Raw genomic sequence first — 17038 nt, 5'->3', positions numbered from 1 at the left:
TTAAATCTAACTTATTTTTCCATTTTTCTGATTAGTTCTGTGAATTGCTCTGGTTAGGTTTTATTAAGTTCCTTTTTTTTTTAAATGGAAGCAATGAATACCACACTTCCATGTTTCTCTGGGCAAAGGAAGAAATCTTACTATTTTATAGAATTTTTGTATACTCTTACTCCTATAACTTTATTATTCAGCCTAGGGTACAAATTCTCTAGGGCTTTATAAAAACTTATTAATAAGTGTGGTGGATAAGTTGAAGGTAAACAGCCTGTCCTTTCCAAAACCAAGTTTACTGGAGTATTTTTCACTGGCGCACTCTTAACTTAGTGCTCTTAGGAAGTTGGGTCACAAGCTATATTGACTTAGAAGGGGAATCATGGTTTTGCCTATGAGCCACTGTGTTCCTATACCGCCAGATGAAATCCTGGAGTAGAGATTCTTATTTGCAGTGAATGATTGGAAAGCGTGAGGTTTTGTGTAACTGGGGCTCCCGGGGTTCATGATAGTTTTCATCAGAGTAAACAGGAAGAGCTGATGCTGTGAAAATAGAACACACTAGTGACACTGGTTTCACTGCTAGTTTGTGAAGGGGATAGATTAGAACATGTCGTTTATCAGGGAGACCTGCCCAGCTAAATAATATTTTTTTGAAAATACAGTATTTCCAGCTTATCAATCAATATATGTGTGTATGTATTTAGTCTTTTATTGGACACATTAGTTCTTCTTGTAGTTGGTATGACTAATGTTTTGTTTACTAAGAACTCCTGTTAATATGAAAATAGTGAAAACTGGTTTTCATAATTTTTACTTCTTCAGTAAATTTTAAAAATATAATTAAGGTTTTATTTTAAATTAAGACTATGGATTAGTGTGGTTCAAGCATCTGTTCAGTCAGCACAAGTACGGAATTTTAGACAACAAGTGAAAATGCCAAGATACTGAAGGATATGTACAACATGAAATCATCAAGAATTATCATAAATGTTATTGTCCTTGGGATTCCTTAAAGTAAACTTGACAGTGAAAATGAAGCATCCCAACTACAGCCGAATGAATCAGTTATAAGCAGCTGCAGTTAATCTTAAAAGTATAGGATGTTCTTAGATACTTATTTAAATTAAGTTTTTTTTATCATTGTAAAGATAGAAATAGTCCTTATCCTTATGAAAGTATTGAGCAACAGCTACATGAAACTATTATTTTTGCAGGAATATTAAAAAACTGGTCATACGAGTTTTGCAACTGAATTTGCAATTTTGAATTGTTCTTTGCAATTGCAAAGAGCAGTCTTGGCAGATGAAATTAAATAAAAAGTGCAATCAACTGGACTAGTAAAAAATCATTTTATGATTCCTTCCTGGGCATTTTCAGAATAACCTTGGAAGGTGAAGATCCAGAACAGGAGACAAGTGGATGAAATCCTACATGATAAACATAGCCAGATTATCAGCTTCTTGGTCCAAGAACAGTAGGGAATGTTGCATTTTATTATGCTTAAAAGGCATGCCGGAGAACTACTGAGGGATTGAAGTTAGCCATTCCCCTTACAGTTAGTCTGTTATACAACTTGGTTGTTTTGTCTTCATTCACACTGTGTTTAAAATTATGATTTCTATGAAGATATCACTTTGTTAAGTGATAGCAGAATAATTTAAGAAGAAATTTAAAAAGATTTGAGTTTTAGTGAGCATTAACATTTGGAATCATCTATGACAAAACTCCACAGTAGCCCATGGTGGCCTCTGCATCATTTACCAAGCACATGTCACCTCAAATTGTTTCTCAGTGTTCACTGAGGTGGTGAAAAAACAAGAGGGAGGTTTAGCTTAAGAAAACCAATGATTAGAATATGTACATTTTTAGACAATCTAACAATAAAACAATTCACTTTGAAAGCATACTCTATCACACATATATGTTAGCTCAGATGGGGAAGATGTTAGCATTTTAAAGTTCAAGATTAAATTATTTTTCTTTATAGAGAAAAAAAGATGTGAAAAATGAAAAGCAGGGATGTGAATTTTTTCCTTACTGATAAAAGAAACAGGTAAAGTTGGCTTAATTGCTTTTTTTCCCCCAAGACCAAACTTGATTAGAGAACAAATACAAGGCAGTTGAATTTTTTGTCTTCTTTTCATGGCATATGATGAGATCTAAGTGTTAAAAAATGAAGTTTGAGAATTGAATGAAGTTATTTGATTGTAAGATATGCTATCTTTAGAGATTTAGTACATTTATCTCTTTTTTAATGACAGTAGTAAAATAATATGACCAGTAATTTTCTTTGACAGTCACTTCTTAGTGACAGTAAAATGGAATAACCAGTGGATTAGAGATTCTTTCAGCTAAAAGACAGAGTATTTCAACTTCCCAGGAAGATGGCAGACTGATAAATTTCCACTGTTAGTAGGCACAACGTTGCACCACTTGGCTTCCTTTGGGCATCTCACTTCAGTGATTGCCCTTTCGGTTCCTAAATCATTTGTAAACACCAAACAGGTACACACACAGCTCCCACAGAAAGAACACCATAGTATATGTTTATATATTTAAGTCAGGATTCTTGAAATAGTGTGATACCAGAACAGATAGGATTCAAATGCTGAACTTGATAAACTGTCAAATTTATATGAATCTTAAGAAAACAGAAGACTTCAAATAAATTTTATTGGTCACTTCTGAGCATCTGCTCTCCCCCATAAGATCTTTGTTGTTATTTCATAGCTTCAGTACATCTCCTCCACAGATAAAGATTTTTTAGTAGGTAATTTTTAGAAACACTGCCCCTGTACAAGAAACTTTTTCAAGTTCTCATTTCAATATAGTTTATATTAACTGATCTTTTTTTGCAGTTCCTGTGGAATAGCTGCATTTTTTTTTTTTAAGGTATTAACAAAGTAGGTACATGTAAGCGTTTTGTTTTCTTTGCAGATGACCATTCTTTTTCTCTGAGTTGTCGATGTGGTGGAAAATACCGTGTTTCCAAGGATGAAGTAGAAGAAGTTACACTGATTTCTTGTGATACATGTTCACTAATTATAGAACTCCTTCATTATGGCTGAGATTGTTCACTAAGTGGAATTCTTTAGTGTATTCAGACACATGGAGGAGAGTCTACTCCACCACTGTCCATTCAAGCAGCTGTATAAAGGTGATAAAAAAAAAAAAGGATTCTTTTTTGTCAGCTCTATTTGCAGAGAGAAGTATAAGACTGTCAAAGGCCACCTAGATTAATAGCAAATTAATTTCACTGTTCATATGTATTTACAGATTGCCAACAAAGGGGGCTTGAATTAAAAATTATATTTAGTGAATTCCCATCTAAGAACTTGATTATTGGTGCATTTTCCCCTTGGTACAAAATACAAGACTTTTCCTTTCCTTCATGTCTCCTCAGAAAGAACACCATAGCATGTTTATATATTTAAAAAAAAAAGTCTCTTTTAACAGAGATATTATATTCCTTTATAGTTGCTAAGTTTTTGAAATAACATGATATTTCTAGCTGCTAAAGTTATAGGCCTTCTGTACAACTATGTCATATCTCAGGTCATTAGAATTAAGTTAGAATCTTTGTGAATAGCATGTGAGCCTAGCTCTCGCATGATGAAGGCTGCATATGGATATTCATGAGGTTATTTCGAAGTTAGTGACGAGAAATGTTAGCTGTAGAAGGAAGGAGAGCCTTGGATTCAGAAAACGTGACCATCGCATTGCTGGTATGATGAAAGGGACTTTTTTAATGTGTCGTTATTGATTATAGTAGACTGTAAAGATTTTATTTTTCTATATATTTAAAATTCTCTGTACAGTATGAGTCACAACTCATTTAAAAAATTTTAAGGAATCCAGTATGGGATCACTGAAACTTTCTTCCTTAATTTCAAATGAGTGAGCCAAGCATGTGACTTAGCAACTTTTTATTAAGTCAAACTCTTGGTATTTATTATTGGTTTGGACTTGTAAGACTAGTTACCACTCTGCCTTGTAAATGTAGCTAAAGTATGAGGCATATTCAAGAGGAGTAAATTACTTTCATTATTCCAATGCAACCAAAAATTTAAAAGTGAGGTTGTCCCACAGTTTCCCTAAAAATATTTTTATATCGTAAAATTTTGATGACTTATTTTGGATTAAATTTCTATCCATATATTTTGAACAAATATAACTTGCAGAGTGTGTGTTGCTTATTCTTTACATTTAACAATTAAAAATCATTAAAACTGAACAGCACATAGTTTATTAGTAAGTACATGGTTTCAGTGACAATAATAAATTCACTTGAACAGAAGACAATAATCAAATCAAAAGAATAAATGCTTGCTAATCATCAGAAAATCTGTGGCCATTAGGGCTGTCACGTAGAAATCCAAAATCATTCAGAGGCCAAATCTGTAAAATGAAATTGTGATTGAAGACAATTAGTAAAGTGATATTACAGCAGCATCATTTCCTTTTTTTTCATTCAACCCTTTCTCTATGCCATATAATTAAACACTTTCTCCTTATTCTTCAGTCAAGAACAAATTTTCTACACCAAAATAAGACTGTAGAAAGTAAACTTGTATGCGTGTATGTAAAGTCTAAAGTTTGAAACATTCAAACATTTACTAGAAATAATGTGTGTAGTGTGTTTGTTTTTTCTTTTACTACCATCAAATAAAGTTAACTGTAAACCTAAGTACTTGAATATATTAACTGTTTAACTGTAAAAAATTCTGTAAATTATCCAACAGCCCCAAGTACTCATGTCTGTTTTTCTCTTGACTGCTTGTGACAAAAAGGAAAAGCCAGTGAAAACAATAATCTTTACTATGACTCATACATTTACTACAACCATGATAAGCACATTACTCACTGTACTTAACTGGGATATCCCTGCATTCCATCTAGCTGGACTCTAGTCTGCTTTTCTGCAAATGCATATTAATATATGCCCCGTGTATGATTATGGTTGGAAAAGTTGTATGAGAAAAAATTAAATTTTTGGAGAGTCAAATTAAAAGCTTCTTATGCTACATCTAAAGTAATTTGAACTTTACTATTCAAACAAAAAATTATTCTCAATTACCTGTCATAATGAAGGAGTGGTAATGTTTATAGCTATGAAGGCCAACATGTTCATAAAGTGTAGTCATTGCAACAGTTAACTTCACTGACAGCCTAAAGATTTCAAAGTTCTTTTGAAAGAAACTGGTTTCTTTGTTTTTGTTCTTTTCCCAGCTCAGAGAAGAAAGCCTGCATTTTAAGCAGAAAAGAGTAGTACCTTAAAGAAGATACGTCCTCTTATTAGTCCATATGGAACAGGTCCATAGTATCTGGAATCTGTAGAATTCTGTAGATTATCACCTTCTAACCAAACGTGACCCGCTGGCACCTAGAGTTAGAGAAGAAAGCAGCTGCTTTAAAAAAGAAAAAGAAACCTGGATACTATAAATAAAAAGTCACGTCTTTTGGAGGTAGGGAGAAATGTCCTAAAGTTCTCTTTTATAAAATATATTCAAACCCTATGATTTGCATTTTTGCTGTTATTTTTTTCACAATAAAATAACTTTGACTAAATATTAGTAAGTAGTATTAATATTTCAACTTTTAAAAAGACCTACCTTTTTTGCCACATGGTTCCCAAACATTAATTTGTTATACAAACTCCAAACTGAGATTATAAGAGATCAAAACAGTGTGACAGGGTCATTAATTTAATAGACTTCAAAAGAGGTCATTAGGATGGTGACTGAAAATGTGCCTTCCTGTCTCAATAACAGCATAAGCAGAGCAGCCACTCACTCAGCAACATCCTGGGGCCAGTACCAAGGCCAGACCTAATAGAATGCTCATGATGAACTAAATGGTAATTGATTGTGACATCAATTACAAATAATCTCATCATTTTATTGGAATGGGCTTGTCAGAATTCTAATTAAGATCCTTGTTCTGCCTTTGTACAGGCTATATCTTCAATGCCTTATACTTCAGTAATGACCATCAAGAACTAGAAGGACCTATTATAAAATCATCAGTTGTAAAATTAATGATGGTGACCTTCTACTAAATGAAAAGATCCCATCTTCTATATGTCCTGTGTATTAACTAGTAAATAACATAAATTTAAATTTTTACTCAATGACAATCATAAGCATATTTAGAACAGAACACATTACTTTAAAAAATGCCCTCTATGATATAAGACATTTGCCCATTAATTTTAAAGTTTCTTTTTTACAGGTTTTGTTACCCAAGAAAGTTGAATTATTGACTAGACCAAAATGATCTATTGGGAAGGAATTAATTTTCACTGTTCTTTTGATTGGTTATTACTTGGGAAACTTATGTGAAGAAAAATACTCCTATTAGGTTTAATAAGACATGCCCAATTTTTTAAAATGTCACAAATTTTTTAAAAAAGACTATCTTTTCGAGCAGTTTTAGCTTCACAGCACAACTGAGAGGAAGGTACAGAGATTTCCCATATACCTCCTGCCCCAACACATGCATAATAGGCTCCCCATTACTGACATCCCCCAACTAGAGTGGCATGTTTGTTACACTGACATCACAATCACCCAGAGTCCCGTAGTTTAACTTAGGGTTCACTCCTGCTGTTGTACATTCTATGAATTTGGACAAATGTATGACATGTATCCTTATCACAGTACCATAGGAGTATTTTCACTGCCCCCAAAATCCTCTGCGATCTGCCTGTTCATCTCCACCCTCCACCATCATCCCTGAATTACCTTTTGGAAAAATAAATTTATACAAGCATGAAAAATTTGAATTACACTTTATTTCAGAGATTATATCAATTTTGGAATGTCTTATATCATGTAAAAATATTAGCCAAAAATGAATTGTTAATTATTTTCATTTAGATATACTTAAATGTTAAATCTCTCTATTTGTAGAGAAAAGACATAAGTTTTTTGAAAGAATATCAGATACTGTAAGATCATTAACTTCTAGTGGCGCTAGCTATAGGTTCTAGGGCCAATAGCAAGGTTAGTTCCCACCTATATAGTAAGTAGATTTATGTGCAGTGAAGCATAAGGCTTCGCAAATAGAAAAATGAGTACATCCCAGGTCATAGATGAAAAGAAGAACAAAATAGTGTATTTGAAAAGCTAAAATAAGTCATTAAATATATTCTGAAGTACTGCCTTGGGAGAAACTACAATGTGAACATCTTTTGTGTTTAAACTTCCATAGTTTCTCCTTAATATGTGTTTATTCCCGAGTTCTAAAAATAGGTAACATATATGAATAGCTAAATACAATTATAAAGTTAGGGACACCAATGAAAGCAAAGGAGAAAAAATTCAAAATAATAAAGATACTAACAATACAGGAAGATCTTTTTTTTGGGCCCCGTCCCATTGATCCAATATACATTCCCTTTCTCCACAAAGCTTTCCCCAACGTTCCTGCCCATACCAAATACTCTAGATTGTTGAGAACACTTACTTAAAGTCTGCCCTATATGGGGCCCTGGATCATAACATTTTATTATATGCTTGGTTTTTGTGTGTCTACTATATAATGACAGAAAAAGCCAATAGAAAATCACGTCATGATCTTAATTATTTACAACCCCTAAACCAAAGTTGGAACTCTTTGTTGTGATTAATATTTGTTGGTGATTAATATTAGTAAGTAGAAATTCTTATAAAGTGCAATCACTTTTGTGGCAGTTATGACTTAAGTTTCTTCCAAATTTAGGTAAGTAAAGTGATGAAGTATCTCTGCTATAACAAAATGAACCAAGTACAGAAAGGAATCTGCTAAGAGAGACCCAGAACATACCACCAGAAACCTTGGGAGGAGTGTGACTCAGGCTGTCCACGGGGTGGAACAAAAGGGAGGAACAGTAGCACAAACCAGTGGGTATACATAGTTTTCTGGTCTATTGAATTTAAACAAACAAACACGTTTCATCCCTAAAACAACCTGTGAAGTACTGTTACTGACATTTAATAGAAGTCGGTTCAAATATGGAACATGCTACCTCCTACTTATCTGAAGCCCACACATGCTAATACTCATGCATCCATTCATAGTAAAGGAATAACCTTTACATCTTAAGACTTCAGTGCTTGATATAAAGTACACAAACAAGGAAACAACCTCATCACTGATGGTACCTGTAACTAAGAACTTCTCTATAAACAGGAAAACCTCTGAGTGTGAGTCTTAAAATCAAAGTAGTCACCGTTGCTGACCTACCTCTCTATCAATTACTCACTTTCCCAGTAAAAAAATTATGTTTGAAATTACTCCACTTTTGAAACACACATTTTTGAAATGGATTAGGGTATACACTTTAAAATCAATTTTATAGAGGTATACTTTACAGTAAAATGTACTCATTTTAAGTTTTGACACTAATTTTGAAAAATGTGTGCTCCTATATGACCACCAACCACAATCAAGATGTAGTATATTAATATTATGCCAAAAAGTTCCCTCTTTTTCCAGTCAACCTCCCACCCGTATATCTCGTCCCAGGTAACTAGTGATCTGTTTCCTGTTACTAGAGACTAGTTTTACTTGTTTCTAAATTTCATATAAATGAGACTGCACAGTACATACTCTTGTATCTAGCTTTTGTTCAGTAGTTTTTAAATGATTAATACATGCATGTATCAGTCATTCATTCCTTTCTACTGCTGAGTATATCCCATTGTAAATCACTGTGTTCTTCCATGAACCTGTTGATGGATATTTAAGTCGGCTGCAATTTTGGGCTATTACAAATAAAGTTCTACGAACATTCATAAGTCTATTTCTTTTCAGTAAATATGTAGGGGTAGAATTTCTGGGTCATAAGTGTATGCTTAATCTTACACTTTTCCTAAGTAATTATACCATTTCACACTCCCAAAAGCAATGCATAAGTGTTTCTGTTGCCACAACCTTGGTATTTTCAATTTAAAAAAATTTTGCCATTCTAGCAGGCTATTGGTATCACAATGTGGTTTTCATTTGCATTTCTCTGATAAGTATTTTTTCTTGTGCCTAGTAGTATTTCTTTTGTGAAATGTCTATTAAAATATTTTGCCCATTTTTAAATGGATTTTTCTTCTAATTCATTTTAATAGCTCTTTATACACCTTGAGTACAAGTCCTTTGACAGATATTGCAAATATTTCTTCCCAGTCTGGGATCTTTTCTTTTGCAATTTCTATTCTGCCATAAAGACCATATATTTTTAAGCTCTAGAAATTTCACTTGGTTCTTTTTTATATTTACCATTTCTCCCTCATTATGTTCATTCTCTAGATCCTTGTAAATATTTATAATTGGTGTTTTAGAGCACATGACTTAATTTCATTGTCTCTGTCATTTCTGGATCTATTTTTCTTCTGGTTGTGGGTTACGTTTTCCTACTTCACATATCCAGTAATCCGTGATTGAGCTGAACATTCATTTGTTGAGTGGATTTTGTTGTTTTAGAGTGTTTAATGTTGAGGAGGTCTGTTTGGTTTTTGGAAGGCAGTTAAGTTAGCTGTGGGTCAGCTTACTCCTTTCAAGCCTTGTTTTCAAGCTTGTTAAATTGGGTCTCTCTCACACTGTACTCTAAGGGCTAGTCTAGCCCACTCCTAAGGCTGATATTCCAGGGTCTTTACTGAATGCTCCAGATATTCAGTGAGATCTGTCCACTGTGCCTGGTCAGAATTCAGATGGCACTCAGCCTTATGTGAGCTCTGAGAATTGCTTGGCTGCTCCCCACAAGCTGTTCTTTGCTTGGGCTCTAAATTTCACCGTAAGCAGGCACAATTTAGTGTTCAGGCCCCAAACCAAGAGAATACCTATGTAGATTTCTGGAGATCACTCTGTTGCTCTTTTCTCTCCAGTGGTTCGATGCATAAATTCCAACCACCTTAAACTTCCCTATACCCTAATTTCTGTCTCCTCAGCTCAGCAAGACCACTGTCCTTTGTTTGAATTTTCTCTCCTCACACCTTCTGAAAACTGCTTTAAGGCAGAAGTTGGGGAAAGTATAAGGCTTGCCTTGTTTGTTTCCCTTCTCTCAAGAAATCTGTCTTGTACTGCCTGCTGCGCATTGTCTGAAAACTGTTTCACATAGTTTGTCCAATTTTCTAGTTCTTTATGGCAGGAGGGCAGGTTCAGCACCAGTTACTCCATAATTGCCAGATGTTCAAATTATCTAATTTTTAGTCTTATCTTTTTTAGCATACCTCATAACAATATGAAGAAAATCCTTTTGTTGAGAACTATATTTCTGATGTAAGTAAACTGTGCCTTTGGCATCTCTGCCTTGCATCCCCTTCATGGCATGCCCTGTGTGTTTTCGTTTTACCCTTTCCCTATCAAAATCTCTAGAAAAGATTTGCCAAACTCAGCATGCAATCACGTGTAAGCAAATAAGTTCAGTATGGTATTGCTTGTATCTCAAAATTGGCAACAGTATAAATATTCCTCAGTAGGCAGAGGTTAAACAGTTTATTTACAGAATAGTAGACAGCTAATAGAAAGACTTACATGCATACAGTCAGTGACGAAAATAAGTTACAGAGCTTAGGTATAATTACTTTTAAAAAAAACCCACAAAATTTTGTTTTATGTATTTCAAAATTTTCATTTCTGTGACCAGTATGTATTACTTAAATAATTTTATATATGTACATACACACGTGTATCTTAATATGCCTAGCCCTTTCAGTAATACTTGTACTTTTAAAAAGGGGGAACACTGTCCATCACAATGCAGGTTAGAAAGAGCTTTACTGAATTAATAAGAAATTTTTGTGTGTCTTTGCTATCATGGAGAGGGATCTAACTTCCAATTCATATAGCAGGCTCTGCTTCTTTGTATAGTACAAGTAAATGACTGCAATTACAGTATTGTCACCAGACCTCTGGATAACTAAAATATGAGCCTAGCTAATAACTCATTTATTTAAATACATGTAAAGTACAACACATTTCTGGTATGGGTCCAAAACTTAAAAGCTGACCTTTCTGGTCAGGTCTGTGGAGTGAAGCAAGGAACAGAACAAAAATTTCCTCTCTAACTCAAAACACAGTTATTGTCTGTTGGATTAACCTACTGGTTATCACTACATTTAAAATTCAAACCACATAAAACAGTTCTATAGCGATATTATTATAATAAAATATTAACAGATAAAATAGTAGATTAAAATATACTTTAAAAATGTATTTTTAAAAAGCTGTTATAACTTTCCAATTAAAGTAGAAAAAAACTCAAACACATTTATAATAAATATTTTACAAATGGCCAAAAATGGAAATCCTAATTCCATGTCTTTATTCATTATGTCTCATAACCAAATATTTTTTACATAGTTAATTACTTTTCATGTTGGTATTTTTGGAAATACGCCATGCCAACCAGAATGAATGCATGAGACTGAATAAGAATATATGAATGTTTACAATGAATGCCATCTAGAAAGTTTTACTTCTGCTCAAATCTGAATTTTCCCAGGGTCTCAGACATAACTAGCTTTAGGGATAACTCTTAAAGCATTAAGAGAACCCTAAATCATTCTTGGTTTTTCCTTTCTACGTCAGAGGTTTACTTCCTGAGCTATGATAAAACCTAATCTCAGGCAGGACAAAAGAATCAAGCCTCTAGTTCTTAGCTATACTTACTGAGGTCTAGTTAAGTGCCTCCTTTATAGTACAAGCAACAAATGTAATTGCCTCATGGCCTGCGGGTGTCCATTTAACAAAAGCAGCTTTTGTGAACCAACCCACAGGTGTTACCTTTCTTGATTCGAGTGAAATCTGATGAAAGAGTCCACAATATCAAATAACACATTTACTAAACTGTAATCAAACTCGTTTATTATTTGATTAAGCAAAGACTATCTAATTAAGAAAAAGCTCTGACTGAAGAGTAAGATATTTGTATATTTAACCTTTCAAAAGTTTCAAAAAACAGAAAATTCTAATAACAGACTGATTTTTAATTAACTCTGTTTGCCAGATATTTTAAAATTTACAACCAGCAAAGGCAGGGTGTGCACTGGCCCTACTATTGCTCATGTCTCTTTAATGGTTCTTCTAAAATGACTGTGAATGTAAAGGAAACAATAATTACTCAAGAAACGAGCGAAACTTATAAAGGTAATAAGGAAAGGGGCAAAGTTTTGGGAAGCCTTTTTTTGACATGATTATTTTTTCCTTTTCCCAAAATATATAGGAAAAGGAGAGGCATACACACCTTATGAAAGCAATCAGATAAAGACTTGGGATTTTTTTGTTTTATTTTTTGTTGTGTTTTTTTTCTTTTTATTTTGGCAAAAGCAAATGGAAGTGGTATGTCAACAACACTGTAAAGTATTTCATTTTCCACATGTATTTTAAGATTTTGTTTTGTGTCTCACAGAATGATGAATGTAAAATATAAAATGCATAATTTCCCTGCCCAGGAAAAAAGCCCATATGGTGAATGTACATTCATAACATGTCATTTTAGTTTAACAATACTCAAATAATTGTTTCATATGTTACTATCTTCCAGGTAAGCAGAATCAAGTCAAATTACCATACCATTATGCAGTTAATGCATATTCTGCTTACTCATGACATATAACCAAAATGTACTCATGCTAAGATGTGATGCACACAAACTACTGGAGAGAATACTTGCAAAATGAGGTAATTTATTAATTATACAGTTCTAGAAGAACGTCATAAAGCCCAGTATTTGTATGACTCATGCAATGGCAAAATCAGAAACACCATCAGTAAATAATTGTTGGAGTTGACCTTCCTATATACACCAACAAAACTATAGATAACAACATGTATGTCAAAAAGTGAAGCGTTAAATCCCCTGAGAGACAATCAAGTAGAAGGGCTTTTAAGAACACAAAGCTGAGAAAACATTATTAAACTTTAATTTTGTAAAATGGGGCTGTCTCAAGTGTCAGTTATGGGTATATTTGAAAGCAAAACTCAAGGAACAATTTCACTAATATTCTATTTTTATTGACCTCTTTGCCACAACATTTTGCTCACATTTGTCTCCCTGAGTAGAATATCTGGAGTCATGAGGGAAGTGCTCCCAAATGCTAGATGCATGACAAAGGGATTAACATTTTTAAGGACCAGGCTAGGAACACTTAACGCACTGATTATTTCAGTGGATACTATTTCTATGCAGTCCTGCTTCTTTTTCTCCCCATTTAAATTCTGACTTATTAAATACTATCCTATCCCACATCATTCCTGGGGACTGTTATTGTCTCTCCCTACTTAAAAATGGTGCCACTTTAGGTTCATAGCCAATTATCACTAAAGAGGAATTTACACAAAAGTTCCAGTAGGCGACACCTACAGCACTGGGGTGAGGGTAATGATGGGGGATGCTTTTAACTAACAGGTTCTCTTTCATTGTTGAGCATCTCCCTGCTGAGCAGGTTTAGAGCTTAGTCTAAGATTTGACTTGCTCATTCTCATAGCTATTGCAAGCTAAGCTCCTTCATCTTCTTCCTTAAGTACTCAATACCTCCATCCAGCCGGAACAGGAATCTCTGATGGGTTGTTTAGTATGGAGGTTAAAGATACAGTCCACAGAGTCATAGTCCTGAGTTCAAATTGTAGCTCTGCCACTTACTAAACACCTTGCACAGATTATTTAAACCTCATCTGTATAACTGGGACTGATAAATGCCTTACAGAAATATTCTGAAAACTAAATAACACGGAAGGCTCCTGGCACCCAGTAAGCACTCACTAAATATTAGCTATTGTTATTAATAGTTGCTCCAGCTGCTGGATGAATGATGCCTGCCGGGCCTTCTTTGTCTTGGTTTCTTATGCAGTCTTTCCAGTTCTCTACAAAGTGAACTGTGCTTTGCAGTTTCACTTTGGTTATATTTTTGGTCTTTTTCTTTTACACTGGATTCAACTACATAGTTCTGGTACTAGCCAAGTCTTTGAATTCAATCCAATATAATTAAAAGTATACATTAATTGTGAACAGATGCCATATTAATTATGCCAACTGATTTAAGGAAATTCAGTTTTAAGACCAAATCATCCAAATGTAACAAAGGCTAACATTTTTAATCTTTAAACAGGCATCTTTTCCAAGCAATGTTTATTAAATATCAAATGCCTAAGCTTCTCTTTATGAAGCATTTACTTCTTCAGAACCGTCTACCAACTTGTCAGAAGGCAGAGGAAGGGGGAAAGTGTTGGGATTGAAGCCAGTAAATAGGCCTTTCCATCCCAGCAATCTAATGCTAACATCCAATCCTACAGGTTTTTTTTCCCTAGGATAATGAATTATTTGGTCTCTGACTTCTTTTTTGTTCTATTTGTAACAAGGTTATCTGCTCTGTTTTTGAATTAGTATTTAAAGGAAGTATCTTATATTCTCATTTCAAGACTATGTTTGTACTCTCATTTTAATATAGCCTGATGTACACTCTGCTCCTCATATTCCAAAAGATGAACCTAACTTAATGAAACAAAGGGTATCTGAAAGAGTAGTAGAAGATAGTGGTAAATATGTAAATAATGAGTTTTCTCATGTTCTCCGAAAAAGTCTAAATAGTTATTAAATCAGATGCCTACTATACAGAATATGTGCTAACAGGTTTCTACCAACTTTTTGATTCCTGGGACTTCAAATAATTCTTGCCAGTCAAAACTCATCCCTATGGTGGATTTATTCCTAAAGATGAATCTCTGTAGCTCTTTTCAATTTCTTATGGCCCAGTGCATAACTGCTTCACAGAGAGATTAGCTAAAAAAGTGATTTACACCTCAAATGGTACTAGAAATAGAAGAACAGGAGTAGAAGAGTCCATACTCCAAAAACTAAATGGTTAAAATAAAATATATGGATCTTTTTGTACTTGATAGTACTAATGCCTTAAAAAAAAGGCATTGTGTTGCATGATTTTCTTTGATAGAAACTTCTCCTACTTGTGTTTTATTTTTCAAAACCAGAACTCTAATGTCCCATACCCTGGAAGTTATTTAGAACGATGCTTTATGAATTCAAAGCTGCAAATTAGGCATGTGGATGACAGATGACATTTTTAGTGATGATGTAAGATACGAAGAGAACAGCTGAAGATCTTTAAAAAGTGAGGCTGATATCTGGGGGCTGAGTGTTCCCGGTGAACTTGAGGTTCTTTCTTCATCGCGAAAGAATTCAGAGATGAAGTGATAGGTAAGAATCAGATTTATTTAGAGAGAAACACACTCCACAGGCAGAGTGTGGGCCATCTCAGAAGGTGAAAGAGCCCCAAAATATGGTGTGGTTAGTTTTTACGGGCTGGGTAATTTCATAGGCTAATGAGGGGGGAGGATTATTCCAATTATTTGGGGGAAGGGGCAGAGATTTCCAGGCACTGGGCCACCATCCATTTTTTGGCCTTTTATGGTTGGCCTCAGAACTGTCATGGCGCTGATGGGTGTAATATATAGCTAATGTATTACAATAAGCACATAATGAGACTCAAGGTCTACCGGAAGTCAAATCATCTGCCATCTTGGTCCCAGCTGGTTCTAACCAGTCTTTTTTAAAGTTTGTGCCCTGCCCCCTTCCTTCCTGTTTCAAGAGCATCAAAACACTGTTTTGACTAAGAGATCATGAAAATATACTGTGGACGTCAAGGAGGGAATAGTATAGCACCCACACATCATTCTGGGAAAGCACTTGTTTTCTTCCCACTTCCTATAATTTCATTGCCATTGTATTCATTTAAAGTACAATCTATCATACGCTTATTATATAGGCTTCAAGACTATGCCAAAACTGAGTATATCTTCTCTCTATTTCCCAAATTAACATCTCCCTCAGAATCCCTTATTTTAATGCACGACCTACCCCTATTATGAGAGCCAGAAACTGGGGTCACTCTTAAAAGACTTTCAATTCCATTTCTTCCAACATCTGATCCTATCTCGTATTGCCTTAATCTTTCTCCAAACTTTGTACTGCTTTCCATTCTTAATGTTATTATCTCAATTATGTCTTACAGCCTATTTATTAACTGCTCTCCCTGCTTCTGGCCTCTCCTACCCCAACCATCCTCTATTAGTCTATACTAATATCAGGTTGATCTTTTAAAAGCTAAGTCTGCTAATGTTACTCCCAGGAATTTCCTGACAGTCCAGTAGTTAGGACCCTTGCACTTCCACTGCAGGGGGCACGGGTTCAATCCCTGGTTGGGGAACTAAAATCCCACAAGCCACGTGATGTGGCCACACACACAGTTGCTCATCTGCTTGAGACATACAAGGAACTAAGCCCTGATTACCTTTTCATTTTTCTCTCTTTTCACTACCCACCCCTTCCCACTATATGTCCCAGACATAGGAACTTAACTTTTAGCAGCTACCCAAAGCACAGAGCTGCACTCTCCCTTTTAAACCTTCTGAATATGCTGCTTACTTTGGCTAGCTCCTACCTATCCTTTAGAACTTCAACTCAGGTTTTACCTCACCAATCTGGAGTAATCCTATCCACCCAGCCTGGATAAATATCCTCTATTACACCATTTTGTAATTCCCTGTCTGCTGCTCCAACTTGACTACAAACTCCTAAAGCTGTGCTGTCCAACATGGTAGCCACTAGTAACATATATAAATGACCATTTAATCTTACAAATTATATAAAACTAAAAATTCAGTTCCTCACACTAGCCACGTTTCCTGTGCTCAACAGCCACATGAGCCTAGTGGCTACCATACTGGACAGCGCAGACACAGACTGTTACATTTCTGCAGAATGTCCTATTGGACAGCCTGTAGGCAGGGACTTGATCTACTCTAACATGGTGGTGGCCCTCAAGTAAGTGTTCAGTAATGTCTGGAATTAATGGAATGAATGCATGAATAAATAATAGGAAAGTTGTGAAGTTACTGTCTGCCCACCCCTATAGCCTCCTGAAGGCCTTTTAAGTTTTCTCTCCCTCCCCTCAAGTCCAGCGGTTTCCACTGCTCCTGAGGCACAGCCTCATTAAAGAAGATGCCTGATGCTGGGATCGCTTTGGGGTTAGGTACATTTGCAGTTAGGGACAGAAGT

General features: G+C 34.9%; 2 protein-coding genes across 9 annotated transcripts in view; one reads left to right on the top strand and one right to left on the bottom strand.

The window, feature by feature from the left end:
* DNAJC24 (DnaJ heat shock protein family (Hsp40) member C24) overlaps nt 1-4173 on the top strand; it is a 111930-nt gene extending 107757 nt beyond the window's left edge. For all 6 annotated transcript variants that reach the window (XM_057747559.1, XM_057747561.1, XM_057747562.1 and 3 more), the window contains one exon: nt 2932-4173. In XM_057747559.1, the coding sequence (XP_057603542.1) occupies nt 2932-3062 (131 nt within the window). In that variant the 3' untranslated portion in view covers nt 3063-4173. The remainder of the gene's footprint in view (nt 1-2931) is intronic.
* Nucleotides 4174-4224: 51 nt separating this feature from the next.
* The window catches only part of IMMP1L (inner mitochondrial membrane peptidase subunit 1), a 70380-nt gene continuing 57566 nt past the window's right edge, over nt 4225-17038 (bottom strand). For all 3 annotated transcript variants that reach the window (XM_057747555.1, XM_057747557.1, XM_057747556.1), the window contains 2 exons: nt 5267-5377; nt 4225-4392 (listed from right to left, as the gene is read on the bottom strand). In XM_057747555.1, coding sequence (XP_057603538.1) covers nt 4324-4392; nt 5267-5377 — 180 coding nt within the window. In that variant the 3' untranslated portion in view covers nt 4225-4323. The remainder of the gene's footprint in view (nt 4393-5266; nt 5378-17038) is intronic.

This window comes from Hippopotamus amphibius, chromosome 9, assembly GCF_030028045.1.
Source record: "Hippopotamus amphibius kiboko isolate mHipAmp2 chromosome 9, mHipAmp2.hap2, whole genome shotgun sequence".
Classification (NCBI taxonomy): domain Eukaryota; kingdom Metazoa; phylum Chordata; class Mammalia; order Artiodactyla; family Hippopotamidae; genus Hippopotamus; species Hippopotamus amphibius.
This window is presented reverse-complemented; position numbering and strand designations above follow the sequence as displayed.